Source organism: Erythrolamprus reginae, chromosome 1, assembly GCF_031021105.1.
Source record: "Erythrolamprus reginae isolate rEryReg1 chromosome 1, rEryReg1.hap1, whole genome shotgun sequence".
NCBI classification, from domain to species: domain Eukaryota; kingdom Metazoa; phylum Chordata; class Lepidosauria; order Squamata; family Dipsadidae; genus Erythrolamprus; species Erythrolamprus reginae.
The window spans coordinates 415470787-415487900 of record NC_091950.1 but is presented as its reverse complement, the minus strand read 5'-3'; the positions used below and the strand labels follow the sequence as shown (position 1 = coordinate 415487900).

General features: G+C 41.6%; 1 protein-coding gene across 2 annotated transcripts in view; it reads left to right on the top strand.

Annotated features, from left to right (window-relative positions):
- TADA2A (transcriptional adaptor 2A) overlaps window positions 1-17114 on the top strand; it is an 89977-nt gene that overhangs the window by 32013 nt on the left and 40850 nt on the right. For both annotated transcript variants that reach the window (XM_070735289.1, XM_070735290.1), the window contains exons 6-8: window positions 7306-7463; window positions 9329-9417; window positions 14855-14927. In XM_070735289.1, the coding sequence (XP_070591390.1) occupies window positions 7306-7463; window positions 9329-9417; window positions 14855-14927 (320 nt within the window). The remainder of the gene's footprint in view (window positions 1-7305; window positions 7464-9328; window positions 9418-14854; window positions 14928-17114) is intronic.

Here is a 17114-nt window from a genome sequence, read left to right as displayed (position 1 = left end):
GATAATAATCTCTCAGTTGTTGCTGCCTATGCATTGCTCTCTGCATGCATGGCTGTATCATTAACTCTTGTTCCGAATCCAAGGAGGAGCTAGATAATTGATCTCCTTCTGAGCTGTCTGCCACACTCTCCTCCTCCCTGTCACTCATGTCTTCTTGGTCAGAAGAGCCTTCATCAGCAGATTCCACTGGGAGCAAAACAAGCCTGCAGCATGTGGATGTCTCCCCCACATCCACAGTCCTTGGGGCAGGAGCTGGGCCAGAGCTAACCACAACAGGCGTGTATGCCCTGTCAGTACCACTCCTTGTTCTAATGGCCTCACCCTCTGTGCCCAGCGACTAACCGTACTTCTGTCGACTGCAGATTCTCTATAAACCGTACACAAACTTTTGTGAATGTTCCCAACAGTTTCTTTCTCCGCAGTGAGAAATTCAATGACGACACGCTGCTTATAACGTACATCACTTACAGACGCCATTTCAAAACATTGCGCAGCTACGCTATCTGTCTGAAGAAACACAAAATTTACACACATACTCTTGACAATTTAAATAATGTATATCTAAAGTTTCACATTCATACCATTACTGTAGACTGAGAAAAAAATGTGGTACATTGCTTTCTGGTCAACCCTCATAAGTTAGGTTGGCCACCTTTTTTGCAGAGGTCATTAAATAAATGCACTGGCTATCAAGCAAACCCGTTTGCTATGGCACAGTTTTGCCAAAATTTGAATCTAACGGTTTTCAGCAAAACTCTTAAAATGCAGTCATGTGATCCCAGTGTCTGGGTTCCATACCGCATTCAAAAATAAATCAAATGCAAAGTACAGTAATACCTCATGATACGAACTTAATTGGTGCAAGGAGGAGGTTCGTATGACGAAAGGTTCGTAAGACGAAACATTGTTTCCCATAGGAAACAATGTAAAGTCAATTAATCCGTGCAACCAAAACCCCCCGCAAAAAAAACGGCTTTCGGGGACTGCTGGGAAGCCGCGCGGCTGTTTTAAAAGGTGACAGCCGGCCTGGGGGGCTTCCCAGCACCCCCCCGAACCCGGAACCCGGGTTTGGGGGGGGTGCTGGAAAGCCCCCCAGGCCGGCTGCGACCTTTTAAAACAGCCGTGCCGCTTCCCAGCTGTCTCCTGAAGCCGAACGCGGAAGTTCGCCTTTGGCGTTCGGCTTCAGGAGACAGCTGGGAAGCGGCGCGGCTGTTTTAAAAGGTCGCAGCCGGCCTGGGGGGCTTCCCAGCACCCCCCCGAACCCCAAACCTGGGTTCGGGGGGTGCTGGAAAGCCCCGCCGCCCGGCTGTCACCTTTTAAAACAGCCGCGCGGCTTCCCAGCAGTCTCCGAACGCCAGTTCGTAACTCGAAAAAAGTTTGTAAGAAGAGGCAAAATTTTTCTGAACCCCGGGTTCGTATCACGAGTTGTTCGTAAGACGAGGGGTTCGTATCTTGAGGTACCACTGTATTTCTCAAAGTCCCAATTTATTAACAGAGCCATTGTTGGCATGTCTCGGTATAGCTTGGCTATGAGACCTTCGACATACACCGAGCAGAGAATTTTAACAGAGCATGGGTGTGTGATATAGCCAAAGAAACAAAGACACAGACTTAGTTATGCTTAATAAGTACTATTTACATATAGACAAAAGATAGAAACAATTCATAACAAGCACTAAGCAAATACAATAAAAATACGCACAAAGCTAATTACACTCCCCCCTCCAGGCAAAGTAATAATGAAAATGACTGAGCAGAAATGCGTCATTTGAGGGATGGAGTACTGGCGCCCTCTAATGACGTACCAGCTTAGAAATATTTAACTGTTTAAGTGACAGTACAGTTTCTCAGTAGCAACTGTAACATTTAAAGTGACAGTACAAGTTTACAGTGGCAAACCCTAACACACATGTACCCTGTACTAACAGCCATGTTGGTACATCTGGGTAAAATCCGAATCTGAAGTCCCAGGTTTCTCCACCCAGTTAAAAGTTCAAGTCCTTGCCCCCACACCCAGAAATCCATCACATTGTCCAGTCTTCTATTGCCATGCTGTCAATCCACCCATCTCCTTCTGTGAAGCTGCAGAGAGGAGCACTAGGATTTAGACTTATATACTGCTTCCTAGTGTTTTACAGCCCTCTCTAAGCGGTTTACAGAGTCAGCATGTTGCCCCTAACAATCTGGGTCTTCATTTTAGCCACCTCTGAAGGATGGAAGGCTTGCCAGGATCAAACCTCTGGCTGTGGGCAGAGTTAGATTCCAATACTGCATTGGTTGTCGATCAGTTTCCGGTCACAATTCAAAGTGTTGGTCCTTCATGGCATCGGACCAGAATATCTCCAGGACTGCCTTCTGCCGCACGAATCCCAGCGACCAGCCTTCTCTGTGGCGGCCCCAACCCTTTGGAACCAACTCCCCCCAGAGATCAGAATTGCCCCCCCTCCTCTCCTTTCATAAGCTCCTTAAAACCCACCTTTATCATCAGGCATGGGGGAACTAAGATATTCCCTTCCCCCTAGGCCTATACAATTTATGCATGGTATGCTTGTGTGTATGTTTGGTTTTTTAAATAAGGGGTTTTAAAATTATTTTAAATATTAGATTTGTTACATGCTGTTTCATTATTGTTGTTAGCAGCCCCGAGTCTACGGAGAGGGACGGCATACAAATCTAATGAATGAATGAATGAATGAATGAATGAATGAATGAATAAATAAATAAATAAATAAATACTGCATTTTAACCACTGCACTAACATATCTCAGTTGACTATGTTGACTTCCTCTTCTTTGTGGTAGCCCCTCAATTATTTGGAAGACGGCTGTCAAGTCACCCCTAGTCCTTCTTTTCATTAGACTAGATTGTTCTACCTAACCAGTCCACCAGGTCCAAGCCGCCATTGGGTTTCAGAGGGAATTTTGGATTACTCTTGTAATGCCGGTCAAGGGTTCGAGCAAGGCCTTTGGTGCCAATTGAAGTTTATTTTATTTATTTATTTATTTATTTATTTATGAGATTTGTATGCCGCCCCTCTCCGCAGACTTGGAGCGGCTAACAGCAGTAAAAAGACAATGTAAACAAATCTAATAGAAACATAGAAACATAGAAACATAGAAGTCTGACGGCAGAAAAAGACCTCATGGTCCATCTAGTCTGCCCTTATACTATTTTCTGTATTTTATCTTAGGATGGATATATGTTTATCCCAGGCATGTTTAAATTCAGTTACTGTGGATTTATCTACCACATCTGCTGGAAGTTTGTTCCAAGGATCTACTACTCTTTCAGTAAAATAATATTTTCTCATGTTGCTTTTGATCTTTCCCCCAACTAACTTCAGATTGTGTCCCCTTGTTCTTTTGTTCACTTTCCTATTAAAAACACTTCCCTCCTGGACCTTATTTAACCCTTTAATATATTTAAATGTTTCGATCATGTCCCCCCTTTTCCTTCTGTCCTCCAGACTATACAGATTGAGTTCATTAAGTCTTTCCTGATACGTTTTATGCTTAAGACCTTCCACCATTCTTGTAGCCCGTCTTTGGACCCGTTCAATTTTGTCAATATCTTTTTGTAGGTGAGGTCTCCAGAACTGAACACAGTATTCCAAATGTGGTCTCACCAGCATTCTATATAGTGGGATCATAATCTCCCTCTTCCTGCTTGTTATACCTCTAGCTATGCAGCCAAGCATCCTACTTGCTTTTCCTACCGCCTGACTGCACTGTTCACCCATTTTGAGACTGTCAGAAATCACTACCCCTAAATCCTTTTCTTTTGAAGTATTTGCCAACACTGAACTGCCAATACAATACTCAGATTGAGGATTCCTTTTCCCCAAGTGCATTATTTTACATTTGGAAACATTAAACTGCAGTTTCCATTGCTTAGACCATTTATCTAGTAAAGCTAAATCATTTACCATATTACAGACGCCTCCAGGAATATCAACCCTATTGCACACTTTAGAGTCATCGGCAAATAGGCAAACCTTCCCTACCAAACCTTCCCCTATGTCACTCACAAATATATTAAAAAGAATAGGACCCAGAACAGATCCTTGTGGCACACCGCTTGTAACCTGACTCTGCTCAGAATACTCGCCATTAACAATAACTCTCTGATGTCTACGCTTCAGCCAGCTGCAAATCCATTGAACTATCCAGGGATTAAGTCCAATCTTCACTAATTTATCTATCAGCTCTTTATGTGGAACCGTATCAAAGGCTTTGCTGAAGTCCAGGTAGGCAATATCCACGGCACCACCTTCATCCAACACCTTTGTGACATAGTCAAAGAAATCAATGAGATTAGTCTGACATGATTTGCCTTCAGTAAAGCCATGCTGATTTGGGTCTAATAAGTTATTGTTTTTTAGGTGCTGATTTATCCTCTTTTTGAGTAGAGTCTCCATCATTTTAACTACAACTGATGTCAAGCTAACTGGCCTGTAGTTACCAGCTTCTTCTCTACTGCCCTTCTTGTGAATAGGCACAACACTGGCCATTCTCCAATCCTCAGGAACTTCTCCTGTTAACAAGGATTGGTTAAACAAATCAGTCAGGGGGGTAGCAATGACAGATCTGAGTTCTTTAAGAACTCTGGGGTGGATGCCATCTGGACCCATTGCCTTATTTATCTTTAATCGTTCAAGTTCTTCTAAGACATCGGCTTCTAAGATCACTGGAGCTGAATCCGTACAGCTGGAAGCAATGCTATATCCCTCTATAGTATTATTTTGTAAGGTGTCTTTTGAGAAAACTGAACAGAAGTAGCTATTAAAATGGTCAGCGATCTCCTTATTCCCATTAATGCATGTATTATTCCCGGTACTAAGCTTCGTGATGCCGCAGTTTTTCTTCTTCTTATCATTAATATATCTGAAGAAGGTTTTATCCCCCTTCTTTACAGATTTGGCAATTTCTTCCTCTTTTGAGGCTTTAGCAGCATATATTATCTGTTTCGCCTCCTTCTGTCTCATTTTATATACCTCCCTATCAGCTATACTTCCAGACTCTTTATACCTCCTATAGGCAGCCTTTTTTTCATTGACTATAGCCCTTACATCATTGCTAAACCATAGCGGTTTCTTCTTCCTTTTACCTTTAGTTATTTGTCTTACATACAGTCCAGTGGCTTTTAAGATGGCCTTTTTTAATACAGTCCACTGGATGCTCGCTCCTGCCATTTTATCCCTCCCCTTTAATTCATTATCTAAATATTCTCCCATTGCATTAAAATTTGTTTTTCTGAAATCCAATACTTTGGTTGCATTATAGGATTGCTCACAATGAGTTTTTACATCAAACCACAAACATAGATGGTCACTGCAACCTAAATTTTCTCCCACCTTGACATCTGAAACCCAATTCCCATTCGTAAAAATTAAATCTAGAATATTCTCCCCTCTAGTTGGTGTCTTAACCAGCTGTGCCAGAGCTGCTCCTGTAAAGGCCTCTACTATATTCTTACTTTTGCATGTAAGGGCACTGGGGATATTCCAGTCAACATCAGGCATGTTGAAATCACCCATAACCACAATATCTCCCTTTACTGCCATTTGGGTAATTTCATCCACCATCTTGTTGTCATATTCCTCGGATTGCCCTGGAGGCCTATAGATCACCCCAATTCTAATGACAGAACCTTCTTTATTTTGCATGCAAATCCAGAGAGTCTCTAGATCTTGACACGTATTTTGAATTAGTGTTGTTTTTAGACTTTCTTTAATATAAATGGCTACTCCACCTCCCCTTCTCTCTATTCTATCCTTCCTATACAGTGTATATCCTGGTATGGATATTTCCCATTCATTAGAATCCTTAAACCATGTCTCAGTTATGGCAACCAGGTCCAAATTATCTCTAGATATTATGGCCATTAATTCACAGAGCTTGTTGCTCAAGCTTCGAGCATTTGTGCACATTACCCGAAGAACATTATTTTCGTTATTAGTTTGCCCCTTATCATCAACAACTACATCTATATTATTTGCAGCTCCCTTTTCATAAGCTTCCAAAAACTGCTTTATCCTCATTGGTCGGGGACAGAAATCACCCACATCAGTTACATCTCTGTCCCCTTTACCTAGTTTAAATGCCTGTCCAAAAAAGTTCTGAATTCCTCACCGAGCACCTGGGTACCTCTGTATGATGGATGCAAATCATCCCTCTTAAACAACTCCCTATTAGACCACCTACTGACATCATGACTTACATAGCCAAAACCTTCAGCTTTACACCACTGCCTTAACCACACATTAAACTCTCTGATACACGTTGTTTTATCCTCTTGGCCACAAACCGGTAACACCTCTGAGAAAGTCACTGAATCAGTTATTTTACCCGGCTCCACACTTAGACATTGAAAATCTCTTTTTACTACATTAACATTTCTCTGGGACAAATCATTTGTACCAAGATGCACCACCACATCAACGTTATTACCTTTACTCACAGTCTTAACAATGTTTGTAATCCGCCTCCTGTCCCTGCTGGCAGTGGCCCCTGGGAGACACCTCAGCACCTTAACCACATCCTTGCTCTGTCCCAAATCAACACCTCTAACGGTCGAATCACCCACAAGAAAATGTGTCCTCTTTTTATTTCTACTAACTGTACTTGATGGTTTGGTGACATTTACGGCAACTTCCCCTTTGAACATCCCCTCATTCTCTGCCTGAGGGACCTTGCTAATATCTCCAACATCCTTACTATTTAAATCCGCAATATTAAAAGTAATTTTAAAAAACCCCAATTTAAAGAACCAATCATACATACAGACATACCATGCATAAATTTTATAAGCCCAGGGGGAAGGGAAAGTCTCAATTCCCCCATGCCTGACGACAGAGATGGGTTTTAAGAAGCTTACGAAAGGCAAGGAGGATGGGGGCAACTGTGATATCCGGGGGGGGGGAGTCGGTTCCAGAGGGTCGGGGCCGCCACAGAGAAGGCTCTTCCCCTGGGTCCCGCCAAACGACATTGTTTAGTCGATGTGACCCGGAGAAGGCCAACTCTGTGGGACCTAACTGGTCGCTGGGATTCGTGCGGCAGAAGATGGTCCCGGAGATATTCTTGTCTGATGCCATGCAGGGCTTTATAGTAAGTAGAAGTAAGAGGTGGACAATGGCCTGTGGTTCAGATTGTGCCTGTGCAACCTTTCGGAGAGCTCCTGGCCTGCTCCAGAAGTAAACCAACCTTTCCAGAGTTCTCCAAATCATTTCATTTTTGACTCAACATTCTTTGCACGGTTATAGATTTTATAAGCACATTATCGGTCTTATTTCTTGGCCCCTTACAGGCAAGATGTAGCCAACCAGATGAGCACAAAGACAAAAGAAGAGTGTGAAAAGCATTACATGAAACACTTCATCAATAACCCCCTTTTCGCATCCTCATTGTTACACCTGAAGCAGACAGGGGAGAAACAGCAAGCCGGCTTAGCCATTCCCTTTCATGGTAAGTACCAGCCACAAAGAAGTTTCAGGTTTCAAGTTTTATTGGATTTATATGCCGCCCCTCTCCGAAAACTCGGGGCGGCTAACAACAATTATGAACAATATGCAATAAAATCCAATACTAAAAGCAAATTAAAACCCCTTAATATATAAAAACCAAACATACATCCAAACATACCATGTATACAGTAGTAACGGCCTAGGGAGAGAAAAAAGTCTTAATTCCCCCATGCCTGGCGGCAGAGGTGGGTTTTAAGTAGCTTACGAAAGGCAAGGAGGGTGGGGCAATTCTAATCTCTGGGGGGAGTTGGTTCCAGAGGGCTGGGGCCGCCACAGAGAAGGCTCTTCTCCTGGGTCCCGTCAAGTGGCATTGTTTAGTTGACGGGACCCGGAGAAGACCCACTCTGTGGGACCTAACTGGCCGCTGGGATTCGTGCGGCAGAAGGCGGTCCCTGAGGTAATCTGGTCCGGTGCCATGAAGGGCTTTATAGGTTATAACCAACACTTTGAATTGTGACCGGAAACTGATCGGCAACCAATGCAGACTGCGGAGTGTTGGTGTAACATGGACATATATAGGGAAGCCCATGATTGCTCTCGCAGCTGCATTCTGCACGATCTGAAGTTTCCGAACACTTTTCAAAGGTAGCCCCATGTAGAGAGTGTTACAGTAGTCGAGCCTCGAGGCGATGAGGGCATGAGTGACTGTGAGCAGTGACTCCCGGTCCAGATAGGGTCGCAACTGATGCACCAGGCGAAAGATGGAAATGGATGGAAATGGATGCTTGGCTGCATAGCTAGAGGTATAACAAGCAGGAAGAGGGAGATTATGATCCCGCTATATAGAGCACTGGTGAGACCACATTTGGAATACTGTGTTCAATTCTGGAGACCTCACCTACAAAAAGATATTGACAAAATTGAACGGGTCCAAAGATGGGCTACAAGAATGGTGGAAGGTCTTAAGCATAAAACGTATCAGGAAAGACTTAATGAACTCAATCTGTATAGTCTGGTGGACAGAAGGAAAAGGGGGGACATGACAGAAACATTTAAATAGGTCAAAGGGTTAAATAAGGTCCAGGAGGGAAGTGTTTTTAATAGAAAAGTGAACACAAGAACAAGGGGACACAATCTGAAGTTAGTTGGGGGAAAGATCAGAAGCAATGTGAGAAAATATTATTTTACTGAAAGAGTAGTAGATGCTTGAAACAAACTGGTAAACCCACAGTAACTGAATTGAAACATGCCTGGGATAAACATATATCCATCCTAAGATAAAATACAGGAAATAGTATAAGGGCAGACGAGATGGACCATGAGGTCTTTTTCTGCCGTCAATCTTCTATGTTTCTATGTTTTTAAAAATCTGGTTCTTGGCACTACCACCAACCTGGAATATTGTGTGACCCAGCTACAGATTGCTTCATCTCTTTAATTGTTGCATTTTCCCACCCTGTTTTCTATTACTGTTGTTAACTTGATGATATTGTTGGCTTTTAAACTGTAAGCTGAATTGCTTGCAGGGGGGCAGCTATAGAAATTGAAACTGTTAAATAAATTATAGGAAATGCCAGTGTACGGTTAACAAAATATTTTTTCTTTGTTAAAAAAAAATCATTTTTCCTCTATTAGTGCTTCTTAACTTGGCAAGTTTAAGATATAATAATAATAATAATAATAATAATAATAATAATAATAATAATAATAATTTATTGGATTTATATGTGGACTTCAACCACCAGAATTTCCCAGCCCACATGAGAATTGAGGTCCACGCATCTTAAAGTAGCTGAACTTATTTTTCTCTCAAAAAACCTTTGGAAATTGTGAAAAATGCTTTTTATTTTATGTTTATTTTTTTAGCATCTGAAGACCCTCCCCGGCCTACCTTTGATTCCCTCCTTTCTAGGGATATGGCAGGGTACATGCCAGCCAGGGCCGATTTCATTGAGGTAAGAATGTCTCCGAGCTGACAGCTGTTTTAGATATTTTTAATTTTATATCTGTGCCTGTGTTTCTGTGCATATATATATAATGGCTGTACAGTGGTACTTCTACCTAAGGACGCCTCGACTTAAGAACTTTTCAAGATTGCTTTTTACTAGTACTGCCATTTCCTTAGTGATTGTCCATTGTATATTTAGCATTCTATTGATATCCTCTTTCACTTTTTGCCAAAATTCCTGCACTATCGGGCATTCCCAAAACATATGCATAAACACTCCTTTATCTTGACACCCATGCCAATAATTACCCCTGACATTCTGCTGAAAGTATGCGAATTGAACGGGAGAATTTAGAGAAATAAAAAAAGCAGCAATAGAAAGCGCTCAGGCAGTACTAATAGTTTTGGGCTGGAAGGATGCAACAAAATGGACAATGCAAAATTGGTATAGGTACATGGTGGACCATATTCAATTTGAAATTATGGATAAAAGGATAAATTCGGAAATTGAAACTGAGTTGGGACAACTGATGGGACGGTGGGACAAGGTAAGACGATATATGACGAGTAGAATCCGAGACCAAACTACAAGAAATAAATTGGAATCACTCTATAATATGTAAACAGATAAATTGCTCTTGGGTTAAGTGGACTATACAAGAAACACCCCCAATTTGGTGGTGGGGAATGTGTGTGTGTCACTATGCACTGTTTTATGTTGTGTGATATAAAAATTGTTAAAAATTAATAAAAAAAATTATATAAAAAAAAGAACTTTTCTAGATAATAACCAGATGTTCAAGATATTTTTGCCTCTTCTTAAGAACCATTTTCTACTTAAGAACCCAAGCCCGGGAAAATTTCCCAGGAAATTTGAGAGTGGCACGAAGGCCCGCCCAGTTTCCTGCCATTCCCCCTGGGTTTCTCTCTCTCTGGTGCAGTGTATGGGAGGCAGCCTCGCACTGGATGTATGAGAGGCGCGTGCTTCTCCTCGCCGCCTCAGAGTCCCTCTTTTTTTTTTAAAGCCTTAAAGTTTTGGATTTTTTTGATTCCCCTCCCCTTACCTTCTTCCTTCGGCAGCGACTGTCCTCCTCCTCTTCTTCTTCCTCCTCCTCCCACCCAAATTTTGAGCTTTTATTTCTTTCCTAATGAGTTTGCACACATTATTTACAATGATTCCTATGGGAAAAATTGATTGTACTTACAAACTTTTCTATTTAAGAACCTGGTCATGGAAAGAATTAAGTTCTTAAGCAGAGCTGCCACTGTATTGTGATTAGCTATGAATAAATATAATTTTATGCTGGATGCTTACTTGAATGACAAGGAACCGCTACAGTGAGCAGTTTATTTATTTATTTATTTATTGGATTTATTGGAGTCTCTCCAGAGACTCGGGGCGGCTAACAGCAATAATAAAACAGCATATAATAATAATCCAATACTAAAAACAGTTAAAAACCCATTATTATAAAAACCAAATATACATACAGACATACCACCCATAAAATTGTAAAGGCCTCGGGGGAAACAGTATCTCAATTCCCCCATGCCTGGCGGCAGAGGTGGGTTTTAAGCAGCTTACGAAAGGCAAGGAGGGTGGGGGCAATTCTAATCTCTGGGGGGAGTTGGTTCCAGAGGGCCGGGGCCGCCACAGAGAAGGCTCTTCCCCTGGGTCCCGCCAAGCGACATTGACACTGCCGTCACACAACTGAAATAAGCGCATTAGATTCCTCATTCTGTTGCTCTTCTTTTGGCAAGCTACAGGTCGCTAGTAATAACCAGTTCGGTGTATAGATAGTCCTTGACTTAAACGGTTCATTTAGTGACCGTTCAAAGTTACAACAACACTGAACAATGTGACTTATGACCCATTTCCCACAGTTATGACCTTTGTCGCATCCCCACAGTCTTGTGATCAAAACTGAGATTCTTGGCAGATATACGGCCATCGCTGTGTCCCCAGGCCACATGACCATCGGACCAGCATAGTCAGTGGGGAAGCCAAATTCATTTCACAACTGGGTGACTAATTTATGATTTGCAGTGATTCACTTAACAACTATGGCAAACAAGGTTGTAGGACATAAGAACATAAGAAGAGCCATGCTGAATCAGGCCAAAGCCCATCGAGTCCAGCATTCTGTGTCACACAGTGGCCCACCAATTGTCCATGGGGATCTTGAGCAGAAGGAGAAGGCAAATCCCTCCCTTTCCCTTGACCCCCAACAAATGGGACCCATGGGGATCCTGCCTGCCTCAACCAACATAGAGGCAGCACATGGACATCTGTTTCAATAACCACCAATACACTTGGCATCCATGAATCTGTCTAATCCTGCCTTGAGGCTATCCAGGTTAACAGCTGTCACGACCTCTCTTCTGGAAGTGAACTCCATAAACCAACGACCCTCTGGGAGAAAATGGGGCAAAACTCACTTAAATGTCTCGCTTAACAACATAAATTTTGGGCTCATTTGCGATCGTAATTTGAGGACTACCAGTATAACACTTTGCAGTCGTTGAAATAAAAAGATCTAATTTAGCTTAGTGGTTAAAGCCCCAGGCTATAAACCAAGATACTTTGAATTTTAGTCATGTCCTACACATGAAAGCTGTCAAGATGATTTGGGGCCAGTCATCAGGAGACAATGAGTTCGAGTTCTTCCTTAGCCATGAAAACCGGCTGGGTGACTTTGGAGCAATCACCCAGAGATTGAAAAAAAGATATTGACAAAATTGAACGGGTCCAAAGACGGGCTACAAGAATGGTGGAAGGTCTTAAGCATAAAACATATCAGGAAAGACTTAATGAACTCAATCTGTATAGTCTGGAGGACAGAAGGAAAAGGAGGGACATGATCGAAACATTTAAATATGTCAAAGGGTTAAATAAGGTCCAAGAGGGAAGTGTTTTTAATAGGAAAGTGAACACAAGAACAAGGGGACCCAATCTGAGGCTAGTTGGGGGAAAGATCAGAAGCAACGTGAGAAAATATTATTTTACTGAAAGAGTAGTAGATCCTTGGAACAAACTTCCAGCAGACGTCGTAGATAAATCCACAGTAACTGAATTTAAACATTCCTGGGATAAACATATATCCATCCTAAGATAAAATACAGAAAATAGTATAAGGGTAGACTAGATGGACTATGAGGTCTTTTTCTGCCGTCAGACTTCTATGTTTCTATGAATTCTAGTCCCGTTTTTGACATGAACTGGGTGACTTTGGGCCAGTCTCTCCTCTTCAGCCCAACTCACCTCACAGGATTGCTGTTGTGGAGAAAATAGGAGGGGGAAGGAGTGTTAGATACAGTATGTCACAGAAGTGAGTACACCCACTCACATTTTGTTAAATATTTAACAAAATATTGAGACTTTGGGCCCTCTTCGGACATTATCACTTAGCGGTGTACTCACTTTTGTTGCCAGCAGTTTAGATATTAGAAGATTGATGGCAGAAAAAGACCCCATGGTCCACCTAGTCTGCCCTTATACCATTTCCTGTATTTTATCTTAGGATGGGTATATGTTTATCCCAGGCATGTTTAAATTCAGTTCCTGTGGATTTACCAACCACTTCTGCTGGAGGTTTGTTCCAAGCATCTACTACTCTTTCAGTCAAATAATATTTTCTCACGTTAGAAAGAAGTCGAACGATAGAAAGAAGTCGAACATTATCTAAAACATAATCGTTATCTAAAACTAAAACCCCATGAAAAAAATTATTATAAAAAGGACATTCACCATCATATACATGCACACCATTCATACAGTTGGCCATCAGAGATGTAAATTTATGGGCCCCAGGCCTGCCGGCAAAGCCAGGTCTTCGTGGTCTTACGAAAGGCCAGCAGGGTGGGAGCAGTGCGGACATCGGGCGGTAGTTGGTTCCATAGAGCCGTGGCAGCCACCGAGAAGGCCTTCCCTCGTGGTCCCGCCAACCTGCATTTCTTAGTCAACGGGACCTGGGGGAGGCCAACTCTGTGAGCTCTTACTGGTCTCTTGGAGGTATGCGGCAAGAGACGGTCCCGTAAATGGTGCAAGGTCTTCTGCTTGGGCAACAGGTTGCACTAGATGACCTACAAGGTCCCTTCCAACTCTGTTATTCTACTCTACTCTACCTTACCCCACCCCACCTGTAGAGATCAGAATGGCCCCAACCCTGTTGACTTTTTTGCAAAGCTTTAAAAACTTGGCTTATGTACCTAAGATTCAGAATGTTTGAAGAGCCCCATTACTTGACTTCACTGTTAGCAGATTAATGATCACAACTGCTGTTTTATATTTTTACATATACAGTGATACCTTGTCTTACAAACTTAATTGGTTCCGGGATGAGGTTCTTAAGGTGAAAAGTTTGTAAGACGAAACAATGTCTCCCATAGAAATCAATGGAAAAGCGATTAATGCGTGCAAGCCCAAAATTCACCCCTTTTGCCAGCTGAAGCGCCCGTTTTTGCACTGCTGGGATTCTCCTGAGGACTCCCCTTAATGGGAAACCCCACCTTTGGACTTCCATGTTTTTGCGATGCTGCAGGGGAATCTCAGCATCGCAAAAACGAGTGCTTCGCTGGCAACGGAAGTCCGGAGGTGAGGTTTCCCAGCGAAGAGAGCATCAGTGAAATCGCAGCATCGCAAAAACACCAAAGTCCTCGAAACCCCACCTCCGGACCTCTGTGTTTTTGCGATGCTGCGATTTCACTGAGGCTCCCCTCGCTGGCAAACCCCACTCCGGACTTCCGTTGCCAGCGAAACGCCTGTTTTTGCGCTGCTGGGATTCCCCTGCAGCATCACAAAAACATGGACGTCCGGAGGTGGGGTTTCCCATGGAGAGGAGCCTCAGGGGAATCCCAGCAACGCAAAACTGGATGCTTCGCTGGCAATGGAAGTCCGGAGGCGGGGCATCCCAGCGGTGGCGGTGGGTTTGTAAGGTGAAAATAGTTTGTAAGAAGAGGCAAAAAAATCTTAAACCCCCGGTTTGTATCTCGAAAAGTTTGTATGATGAGGCATTTGTAAGACGAGGTGTCACTGTATATTTTACGGATGTTTCTGTTGTTTTCAGGACTTTTAAATTGTTTTAAAATTTGACATTTGCAAGCTGCCCAGAATCACTTGATTGAATTGGGCAGCCGTAGAAATTGAATAAATAAATCAATGGGCACACAGTGCTCTTCACCACAAATGAACCCGCCAAATGTTACTTGAATATATTTTGTGAATCCAGCTGGTCTAATGAATGTTTATTGAGTTGTGCGTGCGTATTCAGAAAAATCAGATTTCGGTCTTTAGTCAGCCTTGGTAAAGCATGAGTAAGCTATGTTTTTGAATCTAACCACACTCAATTATTTGTCTGCATTCCAACTTGGCAAATTATATTTAGTTGAAGTTATTCAGGGCTAATCCGGAACCATTCCTCTTTTTTAAAATCTGTTTTCCACAGGAGTTTGACAATTATGCTGAATGGGATTTAAGAGATATAGATTTTGTGGAGGATGACTCCGATCTTTTACACGGTAAGTTTTGCTTCCATGGTTTAAAACCTAAACATCTCCTCTTTTCTCTACTTCCTAAGGAATAAAATTCCTTGCAGCCATTTTTTTTTAGTCTTGATGACTTTATGAACAGGTCCACATAGGCTTTTTTTGGCTACAGAACAGAAGTGCAATAGTTGCCAAGTAATTTATTTCCAGGATTTGTTTTCTTTTTTTAAAAAAAAATGACTCTTAAAAAAAATTTACAGTGGGGTACTCTCTTAGCTTGGTTATTTTCTTGAAAAGGTTTCATTACCAAACTAGATATCATCATCAGTGCTGGTCTAGTTAGAATTCTAGAATTATATATTATATTATTTTATATATTTATACATTTTTAACAGAAGATTGAACTGCCACTTGGCTGGTGTACTATAGGGTTCCTGCTTGGGCAGGGGGTTGAACTCGATGGCCTTCATGGTCCCTTTCAACTCTAACAACCAACCAACCAATCAATAAATCAATCAATAAATCAATCAATAAATAAAGTTATATTTTATTATATTATTATATTATATTATATTATATTATATTATATTATATTATATTATATTATATTATATTATATTATATTATTTATTAGATTTGTATGCCGCCCCTCTCCGAAGACTCGGGGTGGCTCACAACAATAATAAAAGCAATATTCTAGCGAAAACAAATCTAATATTAAAAAGCACATAAAAACCCTATCATGTTTAAAAAGTAAACAACATACATATCCGAACATAAATATAAAAAAAGCCTGGGGGAAAGGTGTCTCAACTCCCCCATGCCTGGCGGTATAAGTAAGTCTTGAGTAATTTACGAAAGAATTTGTTAGTAATGTCCCACCAAATATTGACCAAGTTAAACTGTGATTAGTTCCAAATTCAGAAAGATTCAGCTGGAATTGTCATCTGATATCCAATAGTACTGAAATTCTCAGAAACAGGCATCTTTAAAATATGTTTGATAGAGTGATTTGATTTGATTTCTATAGCCACCCATCTTAACACGTGACTGGGCAAAGTAATGGTAAAAACACAAAAAGCTTGGTTTTCTTTCTCAGTTATTATCTGAAAAAACATATTTCACTTTAGTTCTTTTTTTTTTAAAGCAATTTTAGGACATTTTTACATGTTTCCCACAGCATGTTAACATCCTTACACCACAGGAGATTGTTTTATTTTCCAGTGTGATTTATTTATATTTCAAAGCAGGTGATCCCAAAACAGCTCGTAGCATAATTCTATTATAAAACTCGTCTCATAAAGCATAAAAATCACAGTTTCTAATTAAAAAATAACAGCCTCTACCCTTTCAACTGTCACACAAGCAGAAGCTTGGTAGAAAAAAGTCTCCCTGCGTACAAAAAATAAACTTTAATGTGGAACTTGGTTATAGAGAGCTAAAATGAACAACAGGACCACATCAGAAGGTCTTTGGGATTCTGCTGTTCATGAGCATATGGCCCTCAAAACTGAAGGCCATCTTCACTGGTTGCTCCCAACCATAATCACATATGGCATTACAGATAGTCCTTGACTTATGACCACAACTGGGGCCAAAATTTCTGTTGCTAAGCGAGACATTTGTGAAGTGAGTTTCGTTTACGTGTTTCCTTGCCACATTTCTTAAGCAAATCACTGCAGCTGTTAAATTAGCCACACGTTTTGTTATGCCGGGCTCTATGGTATGAGTCTCCCGAAAATTCAAGGGTAAAAATTTCAGACACACACACACACTTGAAAGTTCCAAAACAATGTTCTTTATCACAAAATTCAAAAGAAACAAAGCACCCTTTTTGTATTGCAAAGAGCACTGGTCCCAAAACAACCTTGTAGGCTGTACAATCCCCTTAATCAGTCCTTAAGTACTTAGCTAGCAGCTGTGAAGAAACGTCACAGCCCTCCTTATTCCACGAAGTGAGACACACACACTTTGCTCTGCTTTGGTTTCAAAGTCGTGAAAAATCAACAAAGTCCGGGAACAGCAAGGCACGGTCCTGAAGAACAACAATCAGATAATCTTCCACAACGGCCAAGCCAGCACGCTGCTATTTATATCAGCAGCTCTAATTGCTGGAGCCCCACCCAAACACAGGCGGCCTCTCTTATCTCCTGTAATATTTCCTCAATTGGTCTCTTCTATGCATAAGTCTGCGCATGTGTGGGTCTAACACTTCCTCAT